General features: G+C 40.8%; 1 protein-coding gene and 1 pseudogene across 1 annotated transcript in view; one reads left to right on the forward strand and one right to left on the reverse strand.

The window, feature by feature from the left end:
• Window positions 1–5,105: 5,105 nt before the first annotated feature.
• ZFYVE20 (zinc finger, FYVE domain containing 20) overlaps window positions 5,106–18,020 on the forward strand; it is a 43,009-nt gene continuing 30,094 nt past the window's right edge. Inside the window, exons 1-2 of the mRNA XM_006901052.1 lie at window positions 5,106–5,256; window positions 16,998–17,138. Coding sequence (XP_006901114.1) covers window positions 5,109–5,256; window positions 16,998–17,138 — 289 coding nt within the window. The 5' untranslated portion in view covers window positions 5,106–5,108. The remainder of the gene's footprint in view (window positions 5,257–16,997; window positions 17,139–18,020) is intronic.
• Window positions 9,133–10,654, reverse strand: LOC102847175 (annotated as a pseudogene).

Consider the following 18,020-nt stretch of genomic DNA (forward strand, 5'->3'; position numbering starts at 1 on the left):
TAATTGGACTAGCAGGTGTACCTGGGGGAAGCCCTATATACCTAGCACTATCATAAGAAATTACCCACCAAATCTAGTAATTAGGATGCTGTGTATAGTAGATACCACTGGAAATTATACTCTCTATGGTAGTTTATTTTTTATTATTATTTTATGTCTGTGACTGTCAAATCGGATCTGACTGGTACTAGAGATTGCCCCTCCTTCTCCAGCAGAGCATCTGGTGGATTCAAACCATGTACTTCTGGGGATTGCAGTGTAGCTTCTTGCCACAGGCCACGAGATCTCCCACCAGAGCCAGGAAATTAAAAGACGTATTGCAATGGAAAAGTCTGCTGTTAGGGACCTCTCTAAAGTACTGATGAGTAATGGTGTCTCTCTGGAGACTACAGTGTGTCTGATACACTGGCCATGGTTTTTCCAATCACATGTCATGCGTCAGAGTCGAACAATGACTAGGGAGGATAGAAGGAGAATTAATGCCTTTGAGCTTTGGTGTTGGAGAAGAGCATTGAGGGTACCATGGACTGCCAAGAAAACAAACAGATTCATCCTAGAAAGGGTCAAACCGGGCGGCTCCTTGGAGCCAAGGATTCTGGGGCTTCGTCTGACATACTTTGGTCATGTTGTAAGGAGAGACTGGTCCGTGGAGAAGGACATCATGCTTGGGAGGGTGGAGGGCAGGTGCAGGAGGGTAAGGCCCTCTAGGAGATGGATTGATTTGGTGACTGGGGTCATCAGGATGAGGGTGTCGGAGACAATGAGATTGGCACAGGACAGAACAGAGTTTAGGGCTGTCGTACATAGGGTCGCTATGAGTCGCAAATGACTCAACGACACATAACAACAACCAACATGATAGTTTATCCACTGGCTATTTTAAATCCTGAAGTTACCATTACTGTTGGAATAGCAAGTTGAAGCCTTAGCAAAACATACTGCAACTGCCCTGAACCAGACACATCATGCTCTGAATTTATTGTCAGTCGAAACTGAACAAGTGTGCGCATGCCTTTGAGCTGTGGTGTTGGAGAAGAGTACTGAATATCCCATGCACTGCCAAAAGAACAAACAGATACATCCTGGAGATGGTGGAGCCAGAGTGCTATCCGGAGGCAAAGATGATAAAGCTTTGCCTCACATACTTTGAGCATGTTGCTAAGAGAAGCTATTCCTTAGAGCAGGACATCATACTTGAGAATGTGGAGGGATAGTCAAAGATGACTTCGTGGTAGGTAATAGAGACGATAGCCTCAGCTGTCTTTAAGGGGCTAGGCTTTAATTTTTGGGTTATCAAATTGCCTCCAAATTACTCAGCTCACATGGTCAAGAACCTCTCCAAAGTGCTAAAGAACCAGAATGTCAATTTAAGACTAAAGTGTGCCAGATCCAAGCCATGGTCTTTTCAATTACTTCCTATGCATCTGAAACTTGATTAATGAATAAGGATGACAGAAGAATTAAAGCCTTAGAGCTGTGGTGTTTGGAGAAGAGTACTGACTATTTCATAGTTTGTCAAAAGAACAAACAAACCTGATTTGGAAGAAGTGAAACCAGAGTGCTCCTTAGAAGCAAGGCTCATGAAACTTTGCTTCCCATACTTTGGGCATATTATCAGGAAGGACTAGTCCTTGGAAAAAGGCATCAAGCTCGGAAAAGTGGAAAGACAGAGAAAGAGAATGATCCCAACAAGATGGATTGACACAGTGACAGTAACAATGGGTTTGAGCACATCGAAGGGAGATTGTGAGGATGGCACAGGACAGGGCAAGGATCGAACCTGTTATTTATAGGGTCACTTTGAGTCGTAAAATCTAAAAACTACAGTACCTACCACCCACCTACATGCGGTGGCGCCAGAACAGAAGTCACCGGCCCGCCCCACTTCTCTCTCGAGGACTCGGCGCTCTTCCGGCATCTGTCAGGCTGTCTTCCGGTTTGGACGTAGCTGCCGCAGGCGCACCAGCCGAACACAGAGCGGTCGATGGCAATGGCGGGCGCGCTGCTGTGAGTTTGTGTAAAGGCCCTAAACCCTGGGCTGGTGACCTGACAGACCTGCGCGCCTGCGGAACCCCAGCCGGCTATAGGAGTCTGGTTGGAGAGGAGTCGAGACAATGCCATGCGGCTGTAAGATGTGTTTGCTTTGAGGACTGTCACTTGCGTGGTAGGAGATGGGGCTTTTGAGCTCTGCATTTCCCGTGTGTGTCCTTGTGAGGAATTGGGCTCTATGTGGTTGTGCGGGGCGTATACAGTTGTGTTGCTTGTGCGACGGCTGGAAAGCTGGTAGTTGTCTCGAATGCTTGTATTGAGTTCTCTGGTTGTGTGAAATTGAGGCATTTGCGTTCTGAGTTTGTGTGCTATTATTTGTAGTGTTCCGGCTCTGCCTGTACTGTGTGTGGAAAGACTATGTGATCCATGCGAGTTTTCCCTCTTGTGGTTAAGTGACGTGTGCATAACGTGCTGCATTATGCGAGTTGGTGGTTGTGGTTGTGAAGCTGTAGGGAGCGCAGGGGTGAGATGTGTATTTCTTTGTAAGAGGCTAATGGTAGAACACCATTAAAGCAGGATGCATAGATATCTACAGTAGGATCCAAAGATTTTGTAAACATTTCTTATGTGGTTCAGGATTGTGGAGCTTGCACATGTATTCAGTTGTTGTGGTGGGATATGCTTTGGTGGTGGTGTGTGTTTTGATTGATTAATTGTGCATTTACTTTGTGTGTGTACCAGACACTACTAAATCCTGGGGATATGGTAGTGAGGGAAACAGACTCAGCCTCTGCACTCACAGAGCTTACAGACGTGTATTTATTCACTTCACATATGATGACTTAACCTGAAACGATTGCTGTGAAGAAGCCAGGGCACTGTCAGCTGGAGGCCAGGCCTCCTGTCAGAGAGTACTTGAAAGTGAGATTTGGGTTGAGGTTTGAACGGTATGTGTTTGAGGGGTGAATGTGGGAGTGGAAGTGGAAATGTAAATGTTTCATTTGTGGTGAGTATGTAGGAAGGAAGTGGGCTGAAAGAATCAGAATGTCAGATAAACCACTGTGGAAAGAAAAAAAACCAAAACAACCCACACACCCCAAATCAGATCTTTATCTATTTTTAAGGAGCTCTGGCATTCCAGGGAGATGTGCTGCTAATCCAAAGGCAGTGCCTCTCTGGTAATGGGAATCTACCAGTGGATCTGTGAGACAAAGCCAAAATTTCCCCTTGCAATTTATAGCCTGGGAAACCCACTGGAGGGTCAGCTCTGTTTCAGTGACCATTGAAAAAGGGGGCTGGGAATTGCATGCACAAATTTGTTAAGTGTGTTGCTGTTACTTTGTTGTTAGCTACTGTTGTATCCATGGTAGCCCCTTGCACAACAGAACAGAAATGTTGCCCAATCCTGTGCCATTGCCATGACCACATGTGGATCAGACCATTGTAATCCATTTGGTTTAGATCAACTTATTTTCATAAACTGACCAAGCCTTTCTTCCTGGTCTGTCTAAGTGTAGAAGCTCCACTGAAACCTGTTCAACATTTTACTATGCAAAGCCCCACTGATAGATGGGTGGTGCTGCACTTGTGATGCAATGGCTGGAAATCAGACTCAGATCTCTAGCATTGTAAGTGAGAATTTTAGCACGTCTTTCACTGCTTCTTAGCTAGAGGGGAAACGTGGAACCTGGGTCACTGGTTGTTTATTCTTTGGGTCACTGCCACTTTTCAGTTGTGAAAACCAAGTAGTCTCTCATCAGTGGTCTGCTAGACAGATCTACCCAAAACTGAGGGTACCCATCAGTCAAGACAGTGGTTTGCCTGAGAAACAATTTCTGTGCTTTTGTCTGGATTCTTTTTGTGCCTGGGTGCCTTGCTAGGTCTCCTTGGAAGTGACCTGGCAATGACCCATTAAGCCAGAAAGTGTAACTTACTAAATCCTGAAATGCATTTCTTTTTTTAAACAATGAGAACTTTATGCTTACTGCTTAATTGCTACTTAATTGTTTATAAAATCTAGTAAGCTTATTGGAGACAAGGTTCCCTTTAAATACAATATACAAAATTTCTTTTCATAACACTGTTATTGTTGTTATTGTTAAGTACATTAGAATCAGAACTGACTCATAGCTGATCCAACAGAGGGTTTGCAGAGGCAGTAAATCTCTTGAGAGAAGATTGCCCATTCTATCAGTGCTTCTTTAGTTTGGCAGCACAAGCCCTTATCACTAGCCCACTAGAGCTTCATAACATTAGGTTTTATTATGCTCCTCCTTAGACTGATAGTGAGTTTTTGTTTGCTTTTTAGAGCTGGCATTCTGCCTTTTTGGTCTTTGCTTTCCTGCCGTAGATGATTTGTGAACAATACTCATATAAATGATCAAGGTTAAAGAGAGTTAAAAAACTTGTATTTGCTGGTGAATTCTTCTGAACTTTCCTTCTCACCTGCATTGGCGTACACATTGTGGTGTTGGACCATATAGTAGAGTGTCAGAAAATTTTGTGTCTGTTTTTTAAGTTGAATTTTCCTTTTTCTTATCTAGGGAGCTCAGGTGGTATAGTCTGTAGAGAATTATGCTGCTAACTTAAAGGCAGTTCCTCTCAGGCCTTTTGCAGTCCTCAGCCACTCTGAGAGAGAATGGTGGGCATTTTATAGACTTAAAAAAACAGCTGTTGGTTCAGCTTTGGGTCAGTTACAACTTGATCACAGTGCGTTTTAAGAATCACTGCTTCAGCTTTGTAGAGTCTCCATTGTCCAGTGAAAGCCTCAAACCTTAGTAGACTTTGTGTCTTGACAAGTCCTTGTTAAGGTCTTGAGAAAGTAGTTTACTTTCTTAAACTTGAGCACTTAGCAGACAGTAAGGGCTCTTGTGAAGCAACAGGAATTTTAAATTGCTGCTAATTTGGCTGAGTTGACTCCTCAGTCTTTTCTTTTTTCCTTTCCCAGAGCTTTTTTTACTCCGGAGAAGAAGCCTCATCCAGTGCCATGATGCCCCTTCCTCACCATCAGTGTGCTCTTTTCGTCAGCTGAGACTGCAGGAACCCTGGACCCGTGAGGAGGAATCAAGCTGACTCTTGGCATGAGACCACTGCCTTGTGGGGGCTGAGAGGGCACAGCCATGGCTTCCCTGGATGACCCTGGGGAAGTGAGGGAGGGATTCCTCTGCCCTCTGTGCCTGAAGGACCTGCAGTCTTTCTATCAGCTTCAGTCACACTATGAAGAAGAGCACTCAGGGGAGGATCGTGATGTCAGAGGACAAATTAAAAGTAAGAGGCGCATGGGAGATTTTTTTCATCAGCTTCCATATTGCCACTAGAATAAGATAATCATTTAATGATATGATAATAATAATTTTGCAAAACCAGCAAATGTATATCTCATGTTTACCATATACCAGCCATTACTCAGAGTTCTTCCTAAGTGTTTAATCTTCTCTGTAGTTATCTGATAATGAGCCTTTTTTTACTGATGAGGATACCAGATAAGGAGAGGTTAGGCAACTAGAAACCTGCATAAATGTAACCATCACACTGTGCTATCTCTTGCTAGACTTGGAGTTATCTAATCACCACCCTAGAAGGGTTTGGGAGTAGAATTCCTTTTTTTTTTTTTTTTTATGGTAAAAAATCCCTTGATGGGAGAAGGGTGAGTCTGGTTGGGATGAAATCACAGGATTGCACAATTTGGTGGGTGGAGGGAGTAGGTAAAGGAAATGAGAAAGATCCAGTGAAGACCAGAAAATACAGGGTAATAGTGATGATAGTCCAGTGGCGATTATTTATTTATTTATTCTTACAAAGATATTGTCTTTTTTATTTGTGGGTTTCCCATTTGAGAATAGGGGCACAGCCTCTCTGGCTGCTTCATGGTGAACAGGGGCATTGAGATGAAGGGGAAGGACAGCCCACTTTAACACTTTACTGGTGGTCTTGATTTGAAGCCGTATGCCTTCTTGTTCAGTTAGAAGACATTTTCCTGACGTTTTCTGCCCTCTGGACTGCAAAGTGTTTGTGTGGTTCAGTCCCGTGGGAGTGGCTGGCTGAATTTTGAGACTCCCCACCTTTGCTTCCTTAGCTGGCAATTATGTTTCTCTTTTGTCTCTCAAACCAGGCTCAGGGTTCAGGTTCTGGAACAAAACTCAGTGTTTTGTTGAAAGGGAGCAAACCTAGAGAGAGCAAACTTATGAGTTACAAAAAAAGCTTTGGAAATGTTTCTTACAGGTGTACCGGAGGAGGAGATGGAGGAGAGTGGTTTAGATAAAGTTCCTCATACACACCAGGCGTCTCTCCCCAGGGGCCAGATGGCTCTCCTCAGAGTCCGAGTGGCTCTCTGCAGGGGCTGACAGAATTCCTATTCTTTGCTGTTAAAGTGGAGGCATCATTGGAACCCATTTATCTGTCACAAATCCAAACCTTGCCATTATCCCTTTCCCAGCTAGACTTGGTCTTCCGCAATGTGGGAAAAGAAAGTCAATGTTGGAAAGTAGGGGAAGGTGAGCTCTGGTGGCCTAGTGGCAAGAAGCTGCACTGCAATCCCAGATGTGCATAGTTTGAATCCACAGATGCTCTGGGAGAAGGAAAGACAATCTCCTCCTGTATCAGTCAGATCCAGTTTGACGGTACACACAAACAAAATAATAAAATTTTTTTAAAAATTAAAAAAAAAGCAGGGAAAGACAACTCAAACAGTTTAAACATGGCTTTTGAGCTTCCACAGGCTTAGGTCTTAGATGGTTGAAAATAGAATTATTTCTTTTTCTTAATTAGACTGGTTTTTTTAGAGCAGTTTGAGATGTATAGAAAATAGAAAAAAATTCCAACATACACCCACCCCTTAACACATTATAAGAAAAAAAACTTTCACAGGTAGTTTTGAGTATATACAGTGTTGATTGTGTGTTCAAAATGTCTTACTCCTAAGTAAGATACAACTCTTCTGGTACTCACATACCTGGTGGTTGAACAAGCCTGTTTGTCACAGCTTGCATCATTTCTGAATGTGATAAGATGCTGTATTCACAATTGCTTAAATTCTTTGTTAGGAGATAAGGAAATGATCCCTAAGTGAATTTTGACTTCCAAGCATCTAAGTCACATATACCCTGTAATCAACTATTTGTCCCTGTTATTCTATTCCATGGCTTACTTCTCAGTTTAGACATAAAGTATGGCGTTGACAAATACAACTTCTACTCAGAAACATGACAGAGTTCAGCATTTAAAAACACTGAAGGCTAGACTGTTCAAAAATGGCCAGGCCAGTACATGGACAGAGAATTGCTAGAAATTTAAGCTGTATTTTAAAGAGGCCATGGCACCAGGGATATCACTGCTGATGTCAGATGGATCTTGGTTGGAAGCAGAGAATACTAGAAAGATGTATATCTGTGTCTTACTGACTATGCAGAGGTATCTTATTGACTGTGCAAAGGCTGTGTGAACACAAACTATGTCTGACATTGAGATGAAGGGAATCCCAGAACACTTGATTATGCTCATAAGAAACCTAGACCAAGAGACTATTATCCAAACAGAACAGGGGAACACTGCATGGTTTAAAATAAAAAAAGTTGTGCATCAAGGCTGTATGCTTTCTCCATACCTATTCAGTCTGTTTACTGAGTGAGTCATTCAAGAAGCTGAGCTTTATGAAGAAGAATGTTGCATCAGGATTGGAGGAAAATAAATGAATGCAACCTTGCTTGCTGAAAGCGAGGAGGATTTAAGACACTTGCCATAGAAGATCAAAGACCTTTAATATGGATTACATCTCAACATCAAGGTAACAAAAAATCCTCACCACTGGACAAAGATGTAACATCAGGCTAAGCTGGAATAGATTGAAGTCAAGGATTTTGTCCAAATCCATACTCAATATCCTTGGTACCAGCAATCAAGAAATAAAAGATGTGTTACATTCAGAAAATTTGTCAAGGACCTCTGCAAAGTACTAAGGAGAAATTATACCAGTTTAAAGACTAAAGTGCACCTGATCCAAGTCATGTTCTTTTCATTTACTTGCTATGCATCTGAAAGTTGTACAGTGACTAAGGATGGCAGAAGAAGAACCCATTCCTCTGAGTTATAGTGTTGGATCAGATTACTGAATATCCCAGGACTGCCAACAGAACAAATCTGACTTGGAGAAAGTACAACCAGGGTGCTTCTTGGAGGCTAGGATAGGGAAGCTTCACCTCACACGTTTTGGGCATATTGTCAGGAGGGGCCAGTCCTTGTAAAAGGACATCATGTTTGGGAAGGTGGAGAGTAAGTGAAAGAGAAGAAAACCCTCAACAAGATAGGTTGACACAGTGACTGCAACAATGGGTTCAAGTATATTAGAAATGGTTAGGATGGCATAAGGTAGGGCAGGGCATCTGTTGTTTATAGGGTGGCTGTCAATTGTTGACTTGCTAGCACTTAACAACAGCATGTTTATTGATGTGGCTTTTGCCTTTAAAAACTGGAGCAGAACCATAACTGTTGGATGAATTTGTCATTCTTCCCACTCCCTGATGCCATCACTCTTTACAGTTTTCAGTTATTTTGCAACCATTACTATTTTATTTGATGCTACAATCCTGTAGAAAGGTAGATAGAAGTCGGAAACCAGTCTCAGAGATGTTGAGTAACTACCCAAGGTCCCACAGGAATTGGTAGAGTTAAGCCTGGAACCCAGGTCTTATGTTATCATCAATTTCAGAGCTGCTCTTTCCACATGGCACTGCTGGCCATGTCAGGTGTGGTATTTCAGTCACAACGTGCATTGCAGTTTCCTGCAGGAGTTGGGGTAGGAGATAGATGACTGCTGATGACTTGAGTTTCCTTTGGTTCTCTAGTGACCTCTGATGTTCACTGAGCTTCCAGTCTTGATGTTAGCTGCACTGAGTCCTATACCATGATGCCAGTGGTTAGAGAGGAGAGAGAATACCCTCAGGTGCCTTCAGTGAGCTTTAGAGGAAACTGTTAAGATTATTTCATAGATTATAAAGAATGAAAATCTGTTTAAGGATAATCAAGTGGGCTGCTAATGTGAAGGCTGACAGTTTGAACACACCCAACAGCATCATAGAAGGGTGTCTGCTTCGATGAACATCACAGTTAAGAAAGCCTGTGAGACAGTTCTGTTCCATATTGTTAGTATCACCTTGAGTTGTAATTGCACTCGGTGGTTTTACCCTGGTTAAATGGTGAGGAAAGTTTTTGAAGTAAGTCAGATTTATAATAGAATACCAGCGTTTACCCTTTATAACTATTGACTCTGAAAAAAAGATTGTATTTATCTTGCTTTATACTTCTGGTCTTTTTTTTTTAGAAGTACCAAATATGATTTCACAATGGCCACAATGTGTTTCTTCCTCTCTGACACAAATGGCACTGATCCAGGCTTGCTGTGTTTACAACGATTCACTTCCTTTCATCGCCGTGCTTCCTTCATGATGCGCTGCTCCTGAATCTGACTCTAGATGGATTTTGGTAGATGCCAGTGACGAGCTATGCGTTTTATCTGAGGATGATGCTGAAATTTCTCCTTCAGTTTCTGATTATAGTCTGTGGCTGCTTTTTCTTGTGCCGTAAGCACACCCAGGTTTTCCGAAGCATTAGCTTTCCACAAACGAATGTTCATCTCATCAGATCCACACATAATATACTTGGTGTCAGACGTCCATTTTACACAGATAACATGTTGCATTCGCTTTGTGTGATATACTTCCCTGCTTCGGCTTTTGTCCACAGGAAAGATTCTAATAGATTTATCAAAACTCACAGATACAAATTCCTTCCCAGTAGGCGAGTAATCCACATCAAGCACTGCAGATACATGATCCATGTGGACCATTACAGGAGTGTCAAGGGCACGCATATCAAAAGTATATAAGTTGTAATCTTCATTTGCTGCAGTAAAAACAAATGCTTCCATAGGGTTCCAACAGATTGTATTAGTTCTCATATCTAAGATAACCTTTTTCAGAGGAGTAGCTTGCCTCATATCATATAATACTATATTCCTATCAGAAGCACAACTTCCTAAGAGAAATGTCTCAATTGGGTTAAATTTAACACTACTTATACTGTCGAATCCCCAGGTCATTGAACATATAGGACTGGTTCGTTGTTCATCCCAAATGTCCACTTGCTGTCCACATGTGGCAAAAATAGCTTCTTTCCAATGATGATCAATTCCAGTATACACTGTCTTTCCTAATATAGTATGCAATGGCTCTTCCTCTTCTCCATAGCCTGGTCCATCCATTTTCCATTGTTTTACAGTTTTGTCATCACCAATAGTAAAAAAAGAACTTCCACAAAAACGAGTACATATTCCTTGTACAAATCCTTCATGTGCTTATATTGCACGGGTACATGTTCGTTTAGTCAAATTCCATATTCTAACCTCTCCATCACATGCCCCAGAAAGGACAGTAGCCAGGCTCTTGGGATGCTTTGCCAAGCAATTGACTCCCTCTCGGTGACCATCCAGGGAGGCAAGGAATAGTTTGGCAAATATCCGTTCCAGTTTGGTGGCATTTAAAGCTCTCACATATTCTCGTGGAACTTCAAAAGGATGCAAGACAGGATCGTAGTTTCTTGGAACTCTCTGTATTTCCAATTTAGTATAGCGGACATAGTTGTCCGGATTGTGGCTCAGCATCTTCACTTTCATCTTGGCGGCCAGTTTGCCCCAACTCCACAAGCCCTGTGCCCTCCAGATGCCTCTGTTTCCACCACCGCCTCCCACACATGCTATTTCTGCTGGTCTTTTAAAGCAGAAACTTGTGATATATTTCCTAAGACATGCAGTGAAATTTTGTTCCTTGTGAAAGAAACTTAAGACAGAAGATATTTTTTGGTTTGATTTCTTTTTTCAGTTGTATCTTTACATGAGAGAACTAAGCTCCCTTTAGTGCCATCTGTAATAATTTTTTTTTTAAGCCAGGAAATTATTCTTGCTTATACCACAGTTTTCATTGTTTCATAATCAGGAAAAGAAAGCTTCAAAAGCTGACATCAGACTTTTTTTTTTAAAAGGGCTCTGCATATGTAGATCACTTATTAAAACTTCTCAGAAGTTTTATGACTTTGCTATTTTAAATAGGTGAAGTGTTAGAGCAAAAAGAGCTAAGGCTTTTGTCAGGTTCTGGAGGCAGTTTTTGTTTTCTTTTCTTTTTTTTTTTTTGTTTTTTTTAAAGATGAATTTAGGCATAAAAACAAAGCACTGAGGAGTGAGTGTCCTGTCAGTAAGTGTGTGTCCTGGATCTGGTTGAGCTCCTGTTTAGCACATTTGCACTAAGTCGGAGTAAGTGTGGTTGGAAATGAAGTGTGGCTTCTGCTTTGAACTATTTCTCAAAGTTGAGTGTGCTTTATTTTGTTTTTAAAAAATTGATTTGCCCACACTAATTCTTATACATTGTGTTTCATATACATTGTGTTTATACAGTCTTTCATTTACAATGTGTTTCATAGAATCAGTCATAGACATTGTATTTTATATAATTAATTACTGTTGATCTATGCCTGCTAGTACCCTGTCTTTTCAAGTTCCCATGGAATCTTTTCTATTCCTTCACATACACCCTTTAACTAACCACTAAACTTTACTATCCTAGTGATTTTCACTGTTCCCCTTTTACTACCTTCTTCCCCCTTTCCTCATCCCTTTTTGAACATTTATACACATCTTACTAGTTATCCTTCAGTTTTTCCAATAATGGTCTTATGGAGTATTTGTCCTTACAAGACTAAGTTCAGCCACCATCATGCTGTCTAGACTCTCCCATGCTATGCAGTATTTTACAAAATCACTGTTCTAAAAAAAAAAAAATCACTGTTCTGTAATGCTGCATAGTATCTCATTGTATGAATGCACCACAATTTCTCATTCCATTCATTTGTTGATGGGTATTTGGGCTGTTTCCATTTTCTTGCAGTTGTAACTCTGCTATAAACTTACGTGTTCATGTCCTCATCTGTGTCTCAGTTCTAATTTCCTTGGGTTTATTTCTATATGACTAAAGAGGATAGAAGGAGAATTGATGCCTTTGAGCTGTGGTGCTGGAGAAGAGTATTGAGGGTACCATGGGAAAACAAACAGATTCATCCTGGAAAGGGTTTAACTGGGCAGCTCCTTGGAGGCAAGGATTCTGAGGCTCCATCTAACATACTTTGGATATATTGTAAGGAGGGACAGGTCCTTGGAGAGGGACATCACGCTTGGGAGGGTGGAGGGACAGTGCAGGAGGGGAAGACCCTCTATGAAGTGGATTGATTTAGTGACTGGGGTAATCGGGATGGGAGTGTCAGAGACAGTGCGGTTGGCACAGGACAGAGTTTAGGGCTGTAGTACATAGAGTCACTGTGAGTCGCAAGCGACTTGATGGCACATAACAACAACAACAACAACATATTCCTGGTAGTGGAATAGCTGGGTCATATGGAGTCTCTATGTACAGCTTTTTGAGGAAACGCCAATCTGCCTTCCAGAGTGGTTGTACTATTTTATAGTCCTGCCAGCTGTGTGTGAGAGTTCCAGTCTCTCCACATCCTTGCCAACATTTATTGCTTACTGTTTTGTTCTATTTTGCTGCTGCTACTAGGGTGAGATAGTATCTCACATCACTAATTGTTAGTAATTTTGAACATTTCTTCATGTGTCTGTTGACCATTTGAATGTCTTCCTTTGTGAAAGATCTTTTCATGTCTTTTGCCCATTTTATTATTGGATTATCAATAGATAGGCTTTTTTCTGAGATAGCATTACCAAATATTTGTTCCCAATCTGTAGGCTTTCTTTTCACCTTCCTGGAAAAAAGGTTTTATGTACACACAAGGACTTGATGTTTAGAAGGTCCCCCTCTTGAAGGATCACACCCACAGAGGAAGGTTGCCAGGTGATTTTTCTATGCTTCCTAAAAGCAGTTAAACAGTATAAACTGCTTTTAATTCAACACAGTTAACTCTTGTTTGCAAAAATGTGTTGGAATTTGCTTTCCTCTGTTTTCTGTCTTCCTTTTTCACTCTGGTAGGTTCCTCTTCACTGTGTTTTCATGCATTTTCAAGCATGCCCTCAAGTTCTGGTAACCAGCTGCCATTGATTTGACTCCTTGGTGACTTGTACCAGAGTAGCCACACTGGGTATTCTCAGTAGCTGATATTTTGGAAGCAAGCTCATGAGGCCTTTCTTTTCTTTTCTTTTTTCTTTTTTAAATAGTACTAGCTTATTTACAAAATTTGAATACACTGTTTTTCACACTAGTTTCTTCCAGTTTCCCTCATGCCCTCACCCATCAAATTGTGCATCCCCATAATTAATCCCCCACCCCTCCTGCACATCCTCATTTGTCTGCTTCCCCTCTCCTCCTCCCACCTTGGATCCTCATACTCATTCTGCAATAATGGTCGTATACAGTATTTGTCCTTGTGGGACTGAGTAAGTTCACTCAGCATGCTCTCCAGTCCCTCCCAAGTTAGGTCATAATTTACAAAATCATTGCTCCTGTGTGCTGTGCAGTATTCCATTGTGTGAATATACCATAATTTCTCAATCCTTTTTATTGTGGTTGGACATCTGAGCTGTTACATGTTCTTGCGATGGTGATTAACGCTGCTGTGAACATTGGTGTACAAGTCTCTGCTTGTGCCTCACTTCTCATTTTTTCAGGTTATATTCCAAGCAGTAGAATAGCTGGGTCACATAGAATTTCCATGTTCAGCTTTTTGAGGAAGTGCCAAATTACCTTCCAGAGTTGTTGTACCATTTTACAATCCCACCAACAATGTATAAAAGTTCCTATTTCTCCACCTCCTCTCTAACATTTATCACTTGCTGTCCTGTTAAACTTTGCCACAGTTACTGGAGTGTGATGGTATCTCATTGTGGTTTTAATTTACATCTCTCTTCTTGCCATTGATTTTGGGCATTTCTTCATGTGTCTGTTGAGGCCTTTCTTTGGATAAGCGTCTTGGCAGGGTTGATTCTCTAGCCTGTAGGTTAGCAGCCAAGTATTTGACTGCCTGTCCCATTCAGGGTCTTCTCAGTTCTAGTAGACTTTGTTAAGAAATTGTATCATTTTGTACCTGATTTATTATTATCTCAGATTTGAAACGGTCTGTTAGATTTTGGTATCACAAAGGGATAGCAGCCACTGAAGGATTAAGGAAATTAACCAGTGAGCAATTTAGGATTGAGAAATTTATTTTGTTTGGCTGAATGATGTCATGGAGATAAATTATATGCATGAGTCCTTGGAGTGAGTATATGAGTATTGACTTTTTGATTGAGGTATACTGTGCACGTAGATGTTACTTTGAGGACTGAGGTGACTTGACCCAAGGGATGGCATTATCAGTCATATGATATACCCATGAAAGTTGGACAGTGAGTAAGGAAAATTGATGTTTATTAATTGTAGTGTTGGCAGAGGACATTGACTGTACCATAGGCTTCCAGAAGAACAAACATATCTATTTTGGAAGCAGTGCAGCCAGAATGATCCTTGAGGAAGAGAATGGTAAAACTTCATCACACATACTTTAAACATATTATCAGGAGGAAAGGACCCTGGAGAAGGAAAGGCATTGTGTTTCATAGAATCAATAAAAGTGAGTAAGAGCCTCAGTGGGCTGGATTGACTCAGTAATTGTAACACTTGGTTCAGGCATCTCAGTGATATTTTAGAATGGCACAGACCAGGCAGTGTTTTGTTCTGTTATTTATCTGTTATATAAGGTTATCGTTCATAGACACCTAATAGCATTCACATATTTTTGTAAATTTATAATTTGATGTGAGTTTTGAAAAATGTGTATATTCTAGATATTATTTTGTGCCCTTAAGACTATCCAACTCATAATGACTCCACGTGACGGAGAAACTTGCTTCATCTGGTTTTTGTGTGTAATGTTTTTGGAAGTAGATTGTTGGGTTTTTCTCCCTTGAAGCCACAGGATGGGTTTGAACTACCAACCATTCTGTTTGCAGCTGAGTGCTGCCTCAGTTAAAATATGTTGTTGTTGGGTTCCATTGAGTCAGCTACACCTCATAGTGACCCTGTGAACAGATCTGAACCTTGCCATTCTCAACAATCATCTCTGATATGCTTGAGCCTGTTTTTTTAGTCACTGTATCAATCCCTCTTTTTCTTTCTCTGACATCTATCTTTCTCAACATGATATTTTTTCCCAAGGACTGGCCCACCTGTCAATATGCCCAAAGTAGGAAGAAAAAATGTCACCATCTTTGCCTCTTAAGGAGCACCCCAGTTGTACTTCCTCCAAGACAGTCTTGTTTGTTCTTTTGACGGTCAGTGGGATACTCAGGAGTCTTTTCCAAAACCACAGTCCAGAGGCATCAATTTCTGTCATCCTTATTCATTGTACAGCTTTCACATGCATTGCATAGGAAGCAGTTGGAAGAACCATGGCTTGGGGTGGGCATACTTTAGTTTTTAAACTGACCTTCTGGCTCTTTAGTACTTTGGAGAAGTCCCTGACTATAGATTTTTCCAGTGCAACACTTTTTAAATTTTTTGACGGGTGTTGATTGTGGATCCAACTAAGATGAAATCATTGACAACATCGATCTTTTTTCTACCTCTTGTGATGTTGCCTATTGGTCCAGAGGCGAGAAGTTGTTTTCCTAATATTTAGATGTAATCCATATTGAAGGCTGTAGTCTTTGATCTTCTACAGCAATTGTTTCAGGTTTTCTTCAGTTTCATTAAGTAAGGTTGTGTCATCTACGTAACACAAGTTGTTGATGATTTTTCATCCAACCTGATGCCACATTGTTCTTCATATAGTCAGCTTCTTGAATGATTTACTTAACATACAGATTGAATATGTATAGAGAAACATATGACCCTGGCTCACAATTTTCCTGATTCTAAACTGTGCAATGTCCCCTTGTTCTGTTTGGCCAATGTTCTCTATAATTTGTTATGATCCACACAGTCAAATGCCTTTGCATAGTCAATAAGACAAAGAAACATCTTTTTTTAATCTGTATGTATTTATAAACATCTGGTATTGTCAACTTTTAGCCAAAATCCATCTGCCATGAGCAATGATATTCCTCATTGCATGGCCTCTTCTGAATCTAGGTTGAGTTTTTGGAAGTTCCTTCTCAATGTATTGTTCCAGCCATTGTTTTTATAATCTTTAGCAAGATTTTATTGCATGTGATATTAGTGATTTTTTAAAATAATTTCTACATTCTTTTGGGTCACCTTTTTAAAGAATAAGAACAAATCTAACTCTTCGAATCAGTTGACTAGGTAGCTATTTCCAAATTTTTTGGCATGGGTTAGTGAGCACATTGAGGACTGCATGTTTGTTGAAACATGTCAGTTGGTATTCCATTAACTTCTGGGGCCTTAATTTTTACCAGTGCCTTCAGTGTGAGCTTCCTTTATTACCACTGGTTCTTCATCATACACTGCTTCCTGAAATGGTTCCATGTCAACCAATTCTTTTTTGGTACGATGATTCTGTATTTCTTCCATATCTTTGTGATGCTTCCTGCATCACTTAAGATTTTGCCTGTAGAAGCCTTCAGTATTTCAGAATTGGATGACCATTCCTGCTTCTTAGTCTGAAAGCTTTATGGAAACTTGTCCACATTGAGCTGTAATTTGAAATACTGGTGACATAGCTTCCAGCCTCATAGTAACCTGCAGGTCTCATCAGTATAGCAAACTGACAGTCATCCCTATCTTCTCATCAAATTTTAACACTTCTATTTAATTTGCCTCTTAAATTTAGTAATGCATGGTGATTTAGCTTACATATTGACCACATAAACTTATTGCTGGTACTGACTAGTAAGGGTTTTGCTTGTGATATTTATATGTTATTGTATCTTTTTGCAGAGATCAAAAAGTTTCTTCAGCATTTCAAAACAAAGCACAATTTTTAAAGTCGACTCTTGTTTTCTGAGACTTTCTTGACTACTTTACTGGGATTTCTTCATGGGTTCCCTAATATATTTGTTCCATTTTTTACCCCCCAAGGTCTTGTCCAGAAGGCTAAGAAAGCAAAAAACAGGCTGCTGAAACGAGAAGGAGATGACCGAGCAGAATCCGGCACCCAAGGCTATGAGTCTTTCAACTATGGAGGGGTCGATCCTTATATGTGGGAGCCCCAGGAACTTGGTAAGAAAAGTCATTCAGCAAATAGTAATTGTGTTCCCAGTGTTTTTAGGGCTTATTGAAGAGGCTTTTAAAACCAGAATGGTTTCAACTTCTCAAAATGGTTGCCCCACAATGAGGAGGCTGAAGGTTGACTGGAATTGCTAACCTTTGGTTAACAGCCAAATTCTTAACTATAATGCCCTTAGTAACTATTGTTTTGAGCAATGGGAGCACTTTTATCATTGCAGAAAGTTATATTGAACAAGAGTGTCTTAGAACAAAGTATAGAACATGGACGAGTCTAGAGAACATCTGAGTGAAATAACTCAGTCACAAAAGGATAAATACTGTGTAAGACCACTCTGCTGGTGGTTTAATGGTAAGGAATTGTGCTTCCAACCCAAATGTACGCTGTTTGAATCAACAAGCTGCTTCACAGGGGAAAATGGACAGTTTCCTCCTGTGAAATTTACTGCCTCTGAAAACCCACTGGCGTGTCAGCTGTGAGCCAATTCTGATTTGATGGTACATAGCAATAACAGTGAAAATAGGAAGGGGATGGTGGTCCAGGCAGGGAGAGCAGAAATAGAATGTACAGATAATGAACACTGTAAAGGATTAGTGGAGGAGAAGATAAGCCTGGAATGAATGGGAGAATAGGAAGTTTAGGTAGTCCAACTAGAAGCCTAGAACAGGACATATATAACTATTCCAAGGGCACAGGGGAAGAGGAGGAGGGAAGAAGGTTGTTGTTGTTGTTGTTATGTGCTGTCGAGTCGTTTGCAACTCATAGCAACCCTATGGACAGCAGCCCTAAACCCTGCTCTATCCTGTGCCAATCGCATTTCCTCTGACACACCCATTCTGATTACCCCAGTCACTGAATCAATCCACCTCATAGAG

The sequence above is a fragment of the Elephantulus edwardii genome, unplaced genomic scaffold (genome assembly GCF_000299155.1).
Source record: "Elephantulus edwardii isolate Elephantulus edwardi_28Jun2011 unplaced genomic scaffold, EleEdw1.0 scaffold00306, whole genome shotgun sequence".
Classification (NCBI taxonomy): domain Eukaryota; kingdom Metazoa; phylum Chordata; class Mammalia; order Macroscelidea; family Macroscelididae; genus Elephantulus; species Elephantulus edwardii.